Source organism: Corapipo altera, unplaced genomic scaffold, assembly GCF_003945725.1.
Source record: "Corapipo altera isolate COAL_440 unplaced genomic scaffold, ASM394572v1 80, whole genome shotgun sequence".
Classification (NCBI taxonomy): Eukaryota; Metazoa; Chordata; class Aves; order Passeriformes; family Pipridae; genus Corapipo; species Corapipo altera.
The window spans coordinates 17,247-33,614 of NW_020885025.1; the positions used below are offsets into that span (position 1 = coordinate 17,247).

Here is a 16,368-nt window from a genome sequence, read left to right on the forward strand (position 1 = left end):
CACCTCCACTTCAAACTCCTGCCACGCAGCAAACGGTGCGGGAGGATCTGGGGAGGGGACGCTCCCAAAAGGGTCACACATCCCTCTTTTTGCCCAAAAAGCCGCTTTCTGAGCCTATTTTCCCTGTGAAACGCTGCTGAGTTTGCCGAGGCCTGAGGAGGGATATTAAATTCCAGCGGCGCGTGACCCCGTGGGGAGGTGGCGGTGGAACAGCTGCGGGACAACGGGCTCTCCCACGCCGAGACGAGGATTTAATTAAAACAAAGGCGATTAAACCCGCCGGGGGTCAGGCCTCCCTCAGGTGACATCCCCACCCCTCGCGGCACCCGGAGGACGGGGCGAGCACCTTCAACCCTGGTCTAAAATAAGAATGAAAGGCAATTGTTCCAGCTAAACAAATGAAACCCTTCAGAGGGAGGAATCAGCCCCCCCCGAGCGCTGCGCTGGCACAACCCCAGCTCGGCTCCGGTGTCGCCCTGAATATTTCACGGCGTGGGTTTAAGGGTGACCGCTCGCATCAGCGTTTCGTTGTGCTAACGGGAAAGCGAACCCCACCCCTGGGCTTCTTAGAAGCCGCCGCTCCCCCCGGGGGTGTCTCGGGGTTCGCTTCCCCCCGCAGCGATTCCCTCTCCCCCGCCGGGAAGCGCGGCCGGACCCCGCGCACGCCCAACCCGGAGGTGGGATTAAACCGGGCTTTGGCTGATCCCCTCCCAGCGGCCAGGCTTTATAAATCCCCTCGTGCCAGCCTGCGCAGCACCCGAGGGTGCTCCTGGGGCCGCCGCGATGGCCCAGCAGCGCCGTGTCCAGCTGTCCGTCCAGCACCCCACCAGCACCGTGTGCGTGCTGGGCACGGAGCTCTCCCTGGATATCCGATGGTAAGCGCAGGGAACGTCCCGTCTGCTTTCGTAACCTCTTTTATCCCGCTGATCAACGAGTAAAAATAGCCCAGAGCGGGGAGGGGGCGATGCTGCTGTCGGGGGTGTTGCCAGGGGATACCGGGGAAGGGGATGCTCCGACTATCGCAGCGGGACAGAGACCCCTCCCGGGGGAATTTTGGGCTGCAAAAAGCCCCTGTGGCAGCTTTAACGCCGAGTTTCACATCCTGGCCGGGATCCACCTGAAAACTGATAAATATTTCCGTGTTTTGGAGGGATGTGGAGAGCGAAACCATCGCGGCGGGGCCGGCCGGGCGTCACCTCCTGCCACCGTTTCCTTGGCTCCAGCCCAAACAATTCGGGAGCTTTTCCAGAAGCAGGTTTTGCTTTTAGGTCCCTTTAAAACCCGGCTCAGGCCGCAGCAGCTTGGGGGGGTTTATTTTCCTGAACGCCTCCAAACGCCCTGCCGGGAGCATCCCGGCCTCTCCCGCTGGCCCCGGGGTGCGTTTTCCCCTCTTCCCGAGGGATGGATCCGTGTTTTCCTTCTCCCGGGTCAGGATTCGCGCTCCTGGGCCCATTGCCCGCGGCCTCTTGAGGAGTGAAACGAGCTCCAACCTGCCCAACCATCGAAGTTTTGCTTCGTTCTTAAGGGATGTGGCCAGTCAGGGCTCGTTGCTGGCAGAAATGCGAATATTTGGGATGCCCGCGGGAAAAATCCACCCCAAACAGCTCCAGAGTTGTGCTGGGATGGGATATCTCAGGATTTCTCACAGCTGGGCTTCACAACCCAACGCTTTGGGTAAAGGAATGAAATGAAAGGAAAGTGAAAATCAAAAACTGAAATGAAAATTTTTGCCATGAAATGTTGTAAATAAACCCCAAGAAATTAAATTAAAAAAAGATAAATGTTAAAATTTCAAAATACAAAACTTTGAAAGCAAACATTAGAAAGGAAAAAATAAGATTAAAATGAAAAAATTGTCATAATTGCATTTTTTGTGGCATTTTTCAAAATTTCTTGTCACAAATATTGCAAGATTTGGGGCATTTTGGGGGAACTATTGCCATTAATTTTATGGGATTTGTTGCCATTTCCCATTAGGGGATTGGTTGCATTTTCAGCACTTCCTGCAATGGGATATTCCTGGATTTCGTGCCTACTGAGGGTTTGCTGCCACCAAGATCCCGAGGTTTGTTCCCGTTGCCTTTTCCAGGGCTCGTTGCCTCCGGCAGGACTTTCCCTAATCGCCTTTGGTGGGATTTGGTGCAATTGCCTTTTGCAGGATTGGCTGTAATCCAGTTTTGTGGGATTTGGTGCCCATTGAGGGATTTGGTGTGACTGCAGGGTCCAGAATTCGTTGCATTTTGTGTGACTTGTTGCAGGATTTGTTCCATATTGGAGGATTTATCCCAATTTCATACCTCAGGCCTTGATAAATTTACATTTTTGAGGAGTAGTTCTTTTTTTTCAGGACTTTTTACCATTCTAAATATTGGGATTTGTTCCATATTGAAGGATTTATCACAGTTTCATATCCCAGGACTTGTTGCAGTTACATTTTCTAGGATCCGCTGCATTTTCCAGGACTTTGTACAACTCTAATTTGCGGAATTTGCTGCACTTTGAGGGATTTATCACAATTATACACCGCAGGACTCTTTGCAGTTGTGTTTCGTGAATACTCATGAAGAGTTTAGGAATATAGTCAGGTCACATGGGAAGAAAATTAGGGAGACAAAGGCACAATTTGAACTCGATCTTGCCACTTCTACCAGGGATAACAAGAAGTGCTTCCACAAATCCACCAATAGAAAAAGGAGGGGCAAGGAAAACGTCCGTGCTTGGTTGGGCAGGGACGGAACAGAGTCAGCAAAGATGAGGAAAAGGCTGTGGTGTTTTACAGCTTCCTCACACCCATCCACAAAAAGGGCTGCAAGGAGGACCTGGGATACTCCAGGGCTGTCAGCCTGAGCTCAGTGCCTGGCAAGGTCATGGAGCAGGTCATCCTGAGTGCAATCCCAGAGCACCCACAGGATGGACAAGGGATCAGACCCAGCCAGCAAGGGTTCAGGAGGGGCAGGTCCTGCCTGACCAACCTGAACTCCTTTTATGTCTGGTGGGTGAGGGGAAGGTGTGGATGTGTCTGCCTGGACTTCAGCACAGCCTTGGACACCATCTCCCTTGGGATAATCCTGGAAAAGGCGTGGACAGGGGCACTCTGGGCTGGGTCAGGAACTGGCTGAGGGCCGGGCCCGGAGAGTGATGGGGATGGAGCTGCATCCAGTTGGGATCCATCACCAGTGGTGTCCCCAGGGATCAGTGCTGGGCCCAGTCCTGTTTAACATCTTTATTGATGATCTGGGTGAGGGGATTGAGTGTATCATCAGCAAATCTGCAGGTGACACCTGGGGGACAAGAGGGCCAATGGATCCTGGCCTGGCTGAGGAAGAGTGTGTCAGCAGGAGCAGGGCAGTGATTGTTGGCCTGGACTGAGCGCTGGTGAGGCCACCCCTGGAGTGCTGTGTCCAGCTTTGGGCCCCTGAGTTGGGGAAGGCCCTGGAGGGGCTGGAGCAGGTGCAGAGAAGAGCAGCGAGGCTGGGGAAGGGAGTGGAGCACAAGTGGTGTGAGGAGAGGCTGAGGGAGCTGGGGGTGTTGAGGCTGGAGAAGAGGAGGCTCAGGGGAGACCTCCTGACTCTCTGCAAGTCCCTGACAGGAGGTTGTAGCCAGGTGGGGGTCTGGCTCTGCTCCCAGGAAGCAGCAGTAGGACAAGAGGACTGGGTCTTGAGCTGTGCCAGGGGAGGTTTAGGTTGGATATTGGGAAGGAATTCTTACAGAGAGTGCTCAGCCGTTGGAATGGGCTGGGCAGGGAGGTTTGGAGTCATCGTCCCTGGAGGTGTTGAAGGTGAGACTGGATGTGGCATCAGTGCCATGGGCTGGGAACCACGGCGGGGTTGGATCCAGGGTTGGGCTGGATGACCTTGGAGATCTTTTCCAACCCAGTTGATTTGGTGATTCTCTGATTTTCCAGGACTTGTTGTAATTCTCAATTGCAGGATTTGTTCCATGTTGAGGGATTTAGCCCAATATCCTGTGACAGGGCTTGTTGCAGTTGCATTTTTCAGGACTTGCTGCAATTCTAAATTGCAGGATTTGTTCCATGTTGAAGGACTTATCCCAGTTTCATATTCTAGGCCTTGTTGAAGTTGCATTTTCCATTGGTAATTGAATTTTTCAGGTCTTGTTTCCATTCTAAATGTCAGGATTTGTTCCATATTGAAGGATTTATCCCAATTTCTTCTCAAAGGGCTTGTGGCAGTTGCATTTCTCATGGTTATTTGGATTTTTCAGGACTTTTTGCCCCTCTGAGTTGTAGGATTTTTTTCCATATTGAAGGATTTATCCTACTTTCATATCTCAGGACTTGTTGCCATTGCATTTTTCAGAACCTGCTGCAATTCTAAACCTCAGGATTTGTTCCATATTGAAGGGTTTATCCCAATTTCATATCACAGCACTTCTGACACTCGCATTTTCCAGAATTAATTGCATTTTTGCACCACCTGTTGCTATTCCAAATGTCAGGATTTGTTCCATACCGAAGGATTGACCCCGAATTCACCCCCCAACACTTGTTGCCATTGCGTTTTCCAGGATTAGCTGCATTTTTCAGGACTCAGTGCTGCTCTAAACTTCAGGGTTTGTTCCATACTGAAGGATTTTTCCCAGTTCAACACCCCAGCACTCGTTGTACTTTCATTTTTCAGGATTCATTGCGTTTTGCACCCCTTGGGGCTGTGCTAAATGTCGGGATTTGTTCCATATTGAAAGATCTACCCCAAATTCACCCCCCAGCCCTTGTTGCACTTGCATTTTCTAGGGACAATCCACTTTTCCCTCTCCTTGCCTCACAATTCCTGGCACCCCACCGGCCTCCCTGCCCACACCAGCGTTTCCCCTCGCTGCTCATGACCAATATTCCAGGAATCCCCCCCATGGGGCTCTCACTGTGCTTCCCACCCCTCCCAGCTCTGCTCCCAAGGACGCCGTGGCCTTCCACGTGCAGGGCTCGGCGGGGGTGAAGCTCTACGTGGTCCACGACTCCCAGAGCACCAAACTGCCCTCCAGCGTGTGCCGCTGGCCCCTGGACACCCACGAGGTGCAGGTGGCCATGGACACCGTCAGCAAGGACGTGGGGGACGAGAAGGTGGGTGCTGGGGCTCCGGTGGGGCCGGGGGTGTGCCGGGACGGTGCCGAGCTCCTGCTCCTCCCTGCAGGTCAGGATCTCCTACTTCGGGGAGGACGGAGCCGTCCCCGTGGGCAGGGCGACGGTGTACCTCACCTGCGTGGGTAAGTGGGGGGACACCCCCAAACCGTGCCCTCCTGGGGGCTTCTGAGGAGGACACCTCCAAACTGTGCCCCTGGGGGGGTTTCCCCTCGGCCCCATGGTCCCTGTTCCCGCAGAGGTCTCCCTGGACACCGACATCAGCCGCAGCGGAGCCGTGAGCAGGACGCTGCTGGACAAGGTGGGAACGGGGAGGGCACACCCTCGGGATCGGGGGGAGGGGTGGGGGTGGTGGGTTGGCCCTGGGGGGACCCAGGTACCCCCCAAAGCTGCTCTGTCGCTGCCTCTGCAAGTAGACAGAGGAGAAAACATCACAAAGGGTCGGGGACCGGGATCAGGAGTGGGAGAGATCCCTCCCCCATCACCTCCTGGGAACCAGACCCAGACTGGGGACAGGAACTGGATTATTGCTGACAAAAACAGAGCAGGAGAATGAGAAGTGAAACCCACCCTAAAAACCCCTTCCCCCCCCTCCCTCCTTCCCCAGCTCTCCCTCCTCCCTCCGGGGGCGCAGGGAGACGGGAATGGGGTCGGGAATGGGGTCGGGTCGGTCCATCCCACGTTGTTGCTGCCCCTGCTCAGGGAGAGCAGTCGGAGCCCTTCCGCTGCTCCCTGGGGTCCTTCCCACGGAGACAGTTCCCCGGGGACTCCTCCAGCCTGAGTCCATCCCATGGCAACAGTTCTCCAGGAGCTGCTGCCACAGGGGTCACTTTTCCACGGGGTCAGTCCTTCAGGAACTGCTCCAACACGGGTCCCCACAGGGCCACAAGTCCCTCCAGGAAACCTCTCCCCAGGGATCCATGGATCCTGCCAGGACCCTGCTCCAGCCTGGGCTTCCCACGGGGTCACAGCCTGTCCTGGGCATCCCCCTGTTCCGTGTGGGCTCCTCCCCAGGCTGCAGCTGGATCCATGATCCATCCTGGGCTGCAGCTGGATCCATGATCCGTCCTGGACTGCAGCTGGATCCATGATCCATCCTGGGCTGCAGCTGGATCCATGATCCGTCCTGGACTGCAGCTGGATCCATGATCCATCCTGGACTGCAGCTGGATCCATGATCCATCCTGGCCTTCCCTGGGCTACAGGTGGATCCATGATCCATCCTGGACTGCAGGTGGATCCATGATCCATCCTGGCTCTCCCTGGGCTGCAGGGGCTCAGCTGCCTCTCCCTGGGCTTCCCCATGGAATCTCAGGGGAATCCCAGCTCTGGCCCCTGGAGCAGTTCCTGTCCCTGCTCCTGCCCTGGGCTCTGCAGAGCTGTTCCTCTCACACATTCCCGTTCCTCTCCTCTCTGCACTCGATTCCATCTGCACAAGAACCTTTTCCTCCTTAGCTGTGTCACTCCAGAGGGGTTCCCACCATCCCTGCTGGGCTCAGCCTTGGCCAGTGGCGGGTCCGTCCTGGAGCAGCTGGAATTGGCTCCACGGACACGGGGGAAGCTTCTGGCAGATTCTCACAACCCACCCCCTAAACCCCCTCTGCCAAACCCTGGGACACCAACCCAGCATGAGGGGATTTGGTGACATCCCCACCCTGCTTTGTGTCCCCCCAGGACAAGTGGAAGTGGGGTCCGGACGGACACGGGGCCATCCTGCTGGTCAACTGCGACCGCGACGATCCCAAGGCCGAGACTCCGGATAACCGGGACACGGAAATCCGCTCCTACGACGGTGCCCCTGCGCCCCAAAGAACCCCTCGTTCTCCTATTTTTCCTCTCAATTTTCCTTCCTAACACCCTTTCCCCCCCAGACCTGAAGGACATGTCCCAGATGGTGCTGAGGACACGAGGGCCCCGCACCATCTTTGCCACCCACCGGCTGCTCCTGCACGTGGATTTCAGCGACGCCGACAAAGTCGGAGTTTTCTACGGCGGCAGTGAGTGTCCAGCACGGGACTGGGGGCACAGACCCCCCAAATTACCAGGGTCCAGGCCAAACCCTTGCAGCAGAACAAGCCTCACTCCTGCAACACCCCCCTGTGTCCCATGGGGGCAGGTTTATTCAATGCACGGGGGGATTTTTTCCACCATGGGGTTAAATATGAGTTTTTGGAAGGTTTTGGGCAAAAAAAGGGTTGAAAGGCTGCAGGAAAGGGTGACTGTTTGGGGGGCTTGTACTCACAGACAGTGTGGAGCTGGAGGAGTACAAACACGTGCTGGGGCGCTCCAAACTCTCCTACACCGTCAAACCCAGCCGGCACCAGGAGGAAAGTGTCTTCTACGTGGAGGGACTCGCTTTCCCTGACACCAGCTTCTCTGGCCGGGTGACTTTCCACGTCACGCTGCTGGAGAGCCCTGAGAAGGTACCGCCTGTGGGGGTTGGGAGGAGCCAGAGCAGGGGGAGCAGAGCCCAGACGGTGTGTCCCCCCTCCCAGGATCTCCTGGAGACCCCCATCTTCACCGACACCGTGGTTTTCCGCGTGGCCCCGTGGATCATGACCCCCAACACTCTGGCGCCGCTGGAGGTCTTTGTCTGCAGGTGGGTGTTGTTGGGTGGGTGGCCGAGCCCTGTCTGGTGCCGGATCAGCTCCCAAATCCCGTGTTTCTTGCCAGCACGGGTGACAATGAGGGTTTTGTGGAGGCCGTGAGGGCCGTGGCTGAGAAGGCCCAGTGCCCGCTCACCGTGTGCCCGCTGGTCGAGAACCGCCAGGACCGCTGGATCCAGGTGGGTGCGGGGGTGCCCACCCCACCCTCCACACAGCAGCTCCAGGAGGGCTCTCCTCCACCTTCTCCATCCCTTCTCCAGGACGAGGTTGAGTTTGGCTACGTTCAAGCCCCTCACAAGACCTTCCCCGTTGTCTTCGACTCTCCCCGGGACAGGGAGCTGAAGGATTTCCCCATCAAGAGGATCCTGGTACCCAGCCCCTTCCTCCTCCCTTCCCAGCGAGGCAAAAAGCTTTGCAAACCCGTAAAAAGGAGGATAAATCTATTTATTTCTTGCATTTTTGGGCTGGGAAGAGCCAGCTCGGGGTGATTTGGGAGCACTGCACTTCAGGTGCTCACAGCTTCATTTCTTCAGTTGTCACAGAAGCTGCTGAGCTGGGAGGGACCCACAAGGCTCGAGTCCAATGGTTCTGATCTCCTCCCTTTTCCCCTTCCAGGGCCCTGATTTTGGCTACGTGGCCCGACAAGCTCCAGAGGGAACTACCAGCCTCGATTCCTTTGGGAATTTGGAGGTGAGCCCTCCCGTAAAGGTGCGGGGCAAGGAGTACCCCCTGGGCCGCATCCTGGTCGGGAGCAGCTTCCCCAGGTGAGACACAGGACAGAGTAAAACCCCCAAAAATGGGGTTTTATGCTGCTTTGAGGTTGGTTGTGGGCAGAGCATCCCCTTGGGCACCCCAGACTGTGAGTGCCCCCCTCGTCCCCCCAGGTACGGCGGCCGGCGGATGGCGAGAGCTGTCAAGGATTTCCTGGTTGCCCAGAAGGTGCAGGTGCCCGTGGAGCTGTACTCGGACTGGCTCGTTGTCGGCCACGTGGATGAGTTCCTCAGCTTTGTCCCCGCTCCTGATAGGAAGGTAACGGATCCCGAGGTGGGGGGAAAAGTGTGGTGGAACCTTTATAACCCCCCCAAAAAACCCCTCCCATCTCCCTCCGCAGGGATTCCGGCTGCTCCTGGCCAGTCCCAGCGCCTGCTACCAGCTCCTCAAGAAGAAGCAAGAGGAGGGATATGGAGAGGCTGTGATGTTCCAGGGTAAGGGGAGGATGGAAAATGGGGGTTGATGGGCTTGTTTTCCCTTTTTCCTGCAAAATTTTATGGGGGGAAGGATGTGCCCTGAAAGTGGGGGCAGAATTGAGTGGAGTTAATGAAAAGCTGCACGGATTTGATTTCCCGGGTGGGGCTGGAGATGCCAGTGCCCCTGAAATGGGGGAGCTTCTGGATCAGCCGGCAGTTCCATCCAAATGTTCTGAGGAGGAATTCCTACCTGGCTCTCCATGCTGCAGGGCTGGAGGAGGTGCACAAGCCGACAATAAATGAGATTCTGGCCGACGAAGGACTCCGGAAATTCAATTCTTACGCCCAGGTGAGGAAGGGGAGCAGGTGGCTCCTTTCCACCCCTCCCTCCATGTCCTTCTGTCCCTCCATCCCTCTCTCTATCCCTCCACCCATCCCTCCCTCCATTGTCCACCCACCTCTCCATCCATCTCTCCATTACTGTCTCTCCATCCACCCATCCCTCTCTCTGTCCCTCCATCTGCCCACTCATCCCTGTGTCCACCCCTCTATTCCTTTATCCATCTGCCCACCCATCCCTGTGTCCACCCCTCTATTCCCTTGTCCATCCACCCACCCCTCCCTCCTTCCATCCCTCTATTCACCTCTCCATCCCTCCATCCACCCATCCCTTCCTTCCGCTGCCTGCCCATCCCAACACCCATCTCTTTGTCCCTCCATCTCTCCATCCCTCTCTTTATCCCTTGATGTCTCCACGTTCTTATCCCTCCACCTCTCCATCCCTTTGTCCATCTTTCCCTCCCTTTGTACCTTGATTTCTCCACCCTTTTGTCCATCTCTTTGTTCCTCCATCTCCCCCTCCCTTGTCTCTCCGTCTCCTCATTCCTCTATCTCTCCATGTCCTCATCCCTCCATCTCTCCATCCTTTTGTCCATCTTTGTCCCTCCATCCCTGTTTCCCTCCCTTTGTCCTTCCATCTCCCCATCCCTTTGTCTCTCCTTCCCTCCATCCCTCCATCCACCCACCCATTCCTCCCTCCTTCCACCCCACTCTCCATCCGCTCCTCCCTCCGTCCCTCCAGCGCTGCATCAGCTGGAACAGGGATGTGCTGAAGCGGGAGCTGGGCCTGGCCGAGCCGGACATCGTGGACATCCCGCAGCTCTTCCGCCAGAACGAGCTCTCCAGTGACGCCGAAGCCTTTTTCCCGGACATGGTAACCACGACCCACCCCGGCCCTGCCCTGCCCCCCCAGGGGGTTTGGGGTGGCCAACCCCGCTGTCTGTCCCCGCAGGTGAACATGCTGGTGCTGGGCAGGCACCTGGGCATCCCCAAGCCCTTCGGGCCCATGGTGGGCGGGCAGTGCTGCCTGGAGCAGCGCGTGCGGGAGCTGCTCGAGCCCCTGGGCCTCACCTGCACCTTCATCGACGACTATTTCTCCTACCACGTCCGGCTCGGGGAGGTCCATTGTGGCACCAACGTCCGCAGGAAGCCCTTCGCCTTCAAGTGGTGGAACATGAAGCTCTGAAGTGGCTTCAGCACCAACTCTCCTCCTCCTCCTCAAATCCCACCCTCACCCCTCCAAGTGCCTTCAGTGTTCAAATTAAAACCAGGCCGTGGCTCCTTCAGAGTTTGCTGGGGGACATTTTCTGGGGGTCGTGGCTCTCCCAGCACAGGAATTAATGTTCAACTGGTTAAACTGGGAGGGGAAATAGTGGTGAGTGGGGTTGCAGAGTCCCTGTCCTGCTGTGAGTGACAAAATGCACATGGGCACATCCCACAGGCACAGATCACCATGGAATCATGGAACAGTTTGGGACCTTAATGCTCATCCCATCCCACCCCCTGCCATGGGCAGGGACACCTTCCACTAGCCCAGGTTGCTCCAAGCCCTGTCCAGCCTGGCCTTGGACACTTCCAGAGATGGGGCAGCCACAGCTTCTCTGGGCACCCTGTGCCAGGGTCTGCTCACCCTCCCAGGGAAGGATTCCTTCCCAATATCCCATCTATCCCCGTCCTCTGGCAGTGAGAAGCCATTCCCTTGTCCTGTCCCTCTATCTCTTGTCCAAAGTCGCTCTCCAGCTCTCCTGGAGCCCCTTTAGGCTCTGGAAGGGGCTCTCAGGTCTCCCTGGACCCTTCTCTTCTCCAGGCTGAACAATCCCAGCTCTCCCAGCCTTTCCCCATCTCAGAGCTGCTCCATCCCTCTGATCCTCTTGGTGCCTCCTCTGGATTCTCTCCAGCAGCTCCATGTCCTCCCTGTGCTGTTCCCAGGGCTGGAGCAGCTCTGCAGGGGGGTCCAGAGGGGCAGAATTCCCCCCTGCCCTCTGCCCACGCTGGGGATCAGCCCCGGTCATGGGGAGGTTTCTGGGATGGGATGTGTCCAGCCCAGGAGCAGAGCCCGACCCCCCCACACTCCCTCCTCCTGTCAGGGAGTTGCAGAGCCAGAAGGTCCCCCCTGAGCCTCCTTTTCTCCAGGCTGAGCCCCCCCAGCTCCCTCAGCCCCTTCTGCTGCTCCAGCCCCTTCCCAGCTCCGTTCCCTTCCCTGCACACGCTCCAGCCCCTCTGGGTCCTCCTTGTCCGGAGGGTCCCAGCGGTGCCCCCGGGGCTGGAGGTGCCCCGGCCGTGCCCAGCACAGGGACGGGCCCTGCCCTGTTCCTGTGCCCCCCTGGGCCGGGCCCAGCCCGGGGCCATCGGCCTCTCGCCCCCCCGGGCACACCCGGGTCGTGTCCGGCCGCTGCCACCGGCACCCCCAGGGCTTTCCCGGCTTTCCAGCCTGGAGCGTTCCAGGGGTTTGTCCTGACCCAGGTTCAGGACCCGGCACTTGGCCCTGTTGACGCTCCCCCTTGTCCCTGAATCCAGCCTGTCCCGACTCCTCTGCAGAGCTCCTGCCCTCCGGCACATCCACATTCCCTGGACTGGGATTGGCCGGGAACTTCCCGAGGGTGCGGGGAGGGGACACACGGACACCGGGGATGCTCGGGGATGCTCAGGGATGCTCAGGGATGGGGATGCTCCAGGATGGCCAGGGATGCTCAGCGGGACTCGGAGCCGTTCCCACGAGCCTCCGGATGCACCATCCAACCAACTCCTCACCCACTCACGGAATCCATCCCTGCCCGAGGCCGAGCGGGATGTTGGGGGTTAGAGAATTCCAGAGGTGGATCCACAGCTCTTCCCTTGTCCACGATGGAGTCACCCCCCACACACAAGGAACTCCCGCACATTCCAGAGTTCCCACCCTGCGGAATGTCAAAGGGACAAATTGGAGCAGGAATATTTGGGATGGAGGCTGGAGCCACCTGATGGAAGGGATTGGGGTTGTCAGGGGGAGGAAAAAGCAGCAACTGCTCGTGGGGCCTTTGGGGGAAAGGAAGGAAATGGGAAAATCCCAAATGGAATGGTAAATTTCAAGTTTTAAGTAAAAAGTGACTATTTAAAAAAATATATATATTAAAAGTAAATTTTTAAAAATTAAAACATAGGAAGTAAAAATGAAAAAAAATTGAAAGCAAATGGTAAAAATAAAAAAATTAAAAATGTTAAAAAAGAAAAAATATGAAAATAAAGATGAAAATTCAAAAATTGAAATTAAAAATTGAGATAAAAAATAAAGTTTAAAAATAGAAAAGTCAAAAGTAGAATGTAAAAAAGGAGTAAATTAAAAATTACAGGAATTAAAAAAATAAGATGAAATAGAAACATTACGACGAAAAATAGAAAATAAAAAATAAGTTAAAAGAATTAAAAAAGAGAAATTAGAGCTAAAATGAAAAAACTAGGCTAAATTAAAACATAAAAGCAAAAATAGAAATGAAAAATATAAAAGTAGCAATAAAATTAGAACTAACAATGAAAACATCAAGGTAAAGTAAAATAAAAATGGAATTTAAAATAAAATTTTAAAGTAAGACAGAAAAATGTCAGTAATTTAAAAAATGTAAAATTAAAAACGAGGATAAAAATAGATACAATTAGAACTTAAAAATTTAAAAATTGTAATTAGTTTTTTTGAAATTAAAATTTCAAAATTTAAAATTCTTAAAATTAAAGAATTAGGACTTAAAAAATTAAAAATAGAAATTAAAAAATTAAACTTTCAAAATGAACAATTTGAAATTTCAGAATTTAAACACAAGGGCTTAAAAAAATTATTAAATCAATATTTCAAAATTATAAAATGAAGATTTTAAAAATGAAAAAAATTGAGATTTGGAACGTAAAATTTGAGAAGGGAAGAGATGAACGAGGAGCCCGAGGGGGGTGGAGGGGCCGGCGCGGGGGGGACACGAGACAGCCTTGATTGAAACATTTACTCCAAGAAATATAAAACCCCCAAGCCCATCCCGGCCCCCCCGGCCTCTCTGCTCAGGATCTTCCCGGATCCTTCTGCTTCCAGAGCATTCCAGGGGTTGGAAAGCCTCGGCTGGCAGCCATGACCCCAAATGAGGCTTTTGCGGGGGGTAAAAGTGGGGGTTTGGTGATTCCCCCCCCCCCATTTTATCAGGGCTGTGGCATCCGCTGGTGCCACAACCCCCCAGATCCTAAATATTGCTAAAAAAGCGGAATATTGGCCTTTCCTGCCCAGCTGCTCCCCCTGGCCTGGATATTTCCTTTCTAACACCCCCCAAAACACCCCAAAACAACCACCCGACCCCCAGAAATGACCAAAAAACCCCTTTGTTTTACTGCAAACTCCCTGCCTGGGTGTGAGCATGGCCCGGAGCATCCAGCAGGAGAGTGGGAAGGACCTAAAAACTGTGGAATAATTCCAAAGAAAGTCTAAACATTTGCAAAATTGAAATAAAATGAGACTGGAAATGACCGAAGGCAGAGCTGGGCTCTGCTCCAAAAGGCACCTCGTTTCTCCAGCACAGTGCACGGCAGGGGAGGAGGGAATTCCGGCTGGTCCCAGGCAAAATCAGGAGCAAGAAGTAAAGGAAATTCAGAATTCCAAGGAAAAAAATCCTTCAGGACTCCCCTCTTCATCCCTGAGATCTCCCTGTGACAGAGGGGAGGGGAGCCCCGGAATGATGCTGGGAATGGGGTTGGTCCTGGCGGGGGTGGGGGGGTGATATCCAAGTCCTGGATCCCTCCGGATGCTGGAGGGTTGTGTGTGGGATATCCCAAAAATTATAGCACCTAAAGTAGGGAAAACAGGTAAAAAAACGGGAATCCTGGGGCCAAAGGAGGCGTTGGCAGCTGCTCTTTAGGGATCCTGAAGCCCTGAAGGGATCCCGAGCCGGGATCAGATCCCCAGTTTGATCCTGAGCCCACAGCCGGGGATAGTTGTGGCCGGGAAAATGGGAAACAATAAAAAAAAGGATGCAGAAAAATACAAATAAAATACAAATAATTAAAAACAAGACCCTACAAAACCAAGCCTGGATGTGCCAAAAGATCCTGCTACGGTCGGGAACTCAAAAAGCTGGGGGGGCAGTGGAAATAACCCCCCCCAAGGTTTTGGGAATGGGAACAGGGAGTGAGAACGGCGGCGGGGTTAGAAAAGCGGGACTGGGGGGTCTGGGGGGCCCTCAGATGGTGCGGGGGTTGTACTCGGGGAGCTTCCGCAGCTTCTCCTTCTCCGCATCCGATTCATCCCGGGCGATGACCAGGGAGTGGGCATAGCCCATGGCCACCTGGAAAAGGGACAGGGACACTGAGACACAGCCCAGGGACACCTGGGGAGGGACAGAGGACACTGAGGAAGGGGACCATGGACACCTGGAGGGCCCCATACCCCCCTTCCACAACCCCATGGGTGTGATGAGCTGGGCACGGCCTCAGCAACTGTGATCATTTAAAGGTTTATTTAAAGGGGAGGGGTCTCCATGCACCTCCTGTTCAGCACCCCATGGGTGTGATGAGCTGTGCATGGCCTCAGATACCACATTTTTTACAATATTTATTTCAAGAGAGGCCTCCTCGTGTCCTCCCTTCAGACCCCCACAGGTGTGCTGATCTGTGCACGGCCTCAGCCACCGGATCTATTGAAGAGAGGGGTCCATGCACCTTCTGCTCAGCCTCCCATGGGTGTGATGAGCTGTGCACAGCCTCAGCTGCCCCATTCATATAAAGGGAGGGCCCCTTGTGTCCTCTGGCAGCCCATGGGTGTACTGAGCTGTGCACGGCCTCAGCCCCACATTTATTTCAGGAGAGGGCTCTTTGTGCCCTCCCTCCAACAGCCCCTGGGTGTGATGAGCTGTACATGGCCTCAGCTGCCCCATCCATTGGAGGGGGTCCCTGTGCCCTCCCCCAGCCCCCTGTGGGGTTCCCCCTCACCTGCTCCGTGTAGATCCCATCCAGGGTCTTCACCTCCTGCGCAGCTGTCGAGGATTTGGGCTTGTGGTCTCCGTACCCCTGCCAAGAGCATCCCATGGAAAGGGGGCAGAGTCAATGTGGGCACTGGAAGTAGCCGGTCCCTCCCACTGCCTGGGGGGGTTTTGGGGTATCCCTGGGCCGGGGGTCCCCAGGAAACCCTCCTTACCAACTCCCCGAAGGTGGGGGAGGGCCCCCAGCTGATGGTGCTCTCGTCAGCTGCCACGATGATGCTGCTCTTCCTGCAGAGGGGGTGAGGCAGGGTGAGCCCCTGAGCCCTCCCACCACCCCAAAACCCACAGAACGGGAACGTTTCATCGGACTCACCCACAGGCCAGGCTGCGGATTTTCCAGCCGCAGAGGTCCTGCACGGCCTTGGGGTACATGGTGGACTCCCGGGAGGTGTTGGTGGCCCCCCCAAAAGAACAAGCCACCTGCAACATTGCCTGTCAGGTTACGGCCCCCCTGAGCACTCCCAACCCCCCTGAACCCCGGGAATGCTGACCTGTCTCGCTGACGGCGAAGGAGCAGGTGTATCCCGCGTAGATCTGGGCGGCTCCACGGCCCGGGAAGTCAAAGAGCTTCACCAGCCGCGGCACCATCTCGTCCTTCTGCTCCGCGTGGCCCAGGCGCCCATAGCCCCCAAAGCCCCAGGAGAAAACGCGTTTCTGGGAGTCCAGGACGAGCTGGGGGTGCAAAAACATCATCCCCCAGCGTCAGCAGCTGAGACCCGAGCAGCTCAGTGCAGGGAAAGGCACAGCAGGGGCAACAAATGGCATGGATTTATCCTCATGGAATCACAGAATCCCAAGCTGGTTTGCATTGGTACGAAAAGCTGGAAAGTCCCTCTTGTTCCACGCCTTGCCATGGGCAGGGACACCTCCCACTACCCCAGGCTGCTCCAAGCCCCGTCCAACCTGGCCTGGGACACTTCCAGGGATGGGGCAGCCACAGCTTCTCTGGGCACCCTGGAAGTCCCAAACCCTAAAGAAATGCTGCAAATATTTATCCTTGTCCACAGGTTGCAAATCTGCATCCTTAAATAGAGGCTGCAAGGATTTATCCCTAAATTCCTGCTTCAAGCCTTAGATGCAGAGTGCAAATCTTCATCCTTAAATGCAGACTGCAAGGGTTTATCCCTAAATTCCTGCTGCAAATCTTCATT

At 55.1% G+C, this 16,368-nt stretch overlaps 2 protein-coding genes across 2 annotated transcripts in view; one reads left to right on the forward strand and one right to left on the reverse strand.

The window, feature by feature from the left end:
* The first annotated feature begins 736 nt into the window (after positions 1–736).
* On the forward strand, positions 737–10,516 carry LOC113959192 (protein-arginine deiminase type-1-like). The gene is made up of 16 exons (XM_027668051.1): positions 737–875; positions 4,903–5,080; positions 5,151–5,223; positions 5,338–5,399; positions 6,773–6,890; positions 6,970–7,095; positions 7,343–7,521; positions 7,594–7,697; positions 7,772–7,883; positions 7,965–8,072; positions 8,320–8,468; positions 8,589–8,733; positions 8,816–8,909; positions 9,161–9,240; positions 9,973–10,104; positions 10,183–10,516. The coding sequence occupies exons 1-16, from the start codon at positions 784–786 to the stop codon at positions 10,414–10,416; spliced, it is 1,986 nt and encodes a 661-aa protein (XP_027523852.1). The 5' UTR covers positions 737–783; the 3' UTR covers positions 10,417–10,516.
* A 2,668-nt stretch (positions 10,517–13,184) lies between these two features.
* The window catches only part of RCC2 (regulator of chromosome condensation 2), a 26,882-nt gene continuing 23,698 nt past the window's right edge, over positions 13,185–16,368 (reverse strand). The window contains 6 exon segments of the mRNA XM_027668011.1: positions 13,185–14,524; positions 15,168–15,245; positions 15,373–15,445; positions 15,531–15,619; positions 15,621–15,637; positions 15,709–15,889. Of these exon segments, the coding sequence (XP_027523812.1) occupies positions 14,420–14,524; positions 15,168–15,245; positions 15,373–15,445; positions 15,531–15,619; positions 15,621–15,637; positions 15,709–15,889 (543 nt within the window). The 3' untranslated portion in view covers positions 13,185–14,419.

Coding starts and splice junctions, on each gene's coding strand:
- LOC113959192 (XM_027668051.1), top strand. CDS start 784: ATGGCCCAGCAGCGCCGTGTCCAGCTGTCCGTCCAGCACCCCACCAGC. Junction 8,910..9,160: donor AGAGGCTGTGATGTTCCAGG/GTAAGGGGAGGA, acceptor TCCATGCTGCAG/GGCTGGAGGAGGTGCACAAG. Junction 9,241..9,972: donor AATTCAATTCTTACGCCCAG/GTGAGGAAGGGG, acceptor CCGTCCCTCCAG/CGCTGCATCAGCTGGAACAG.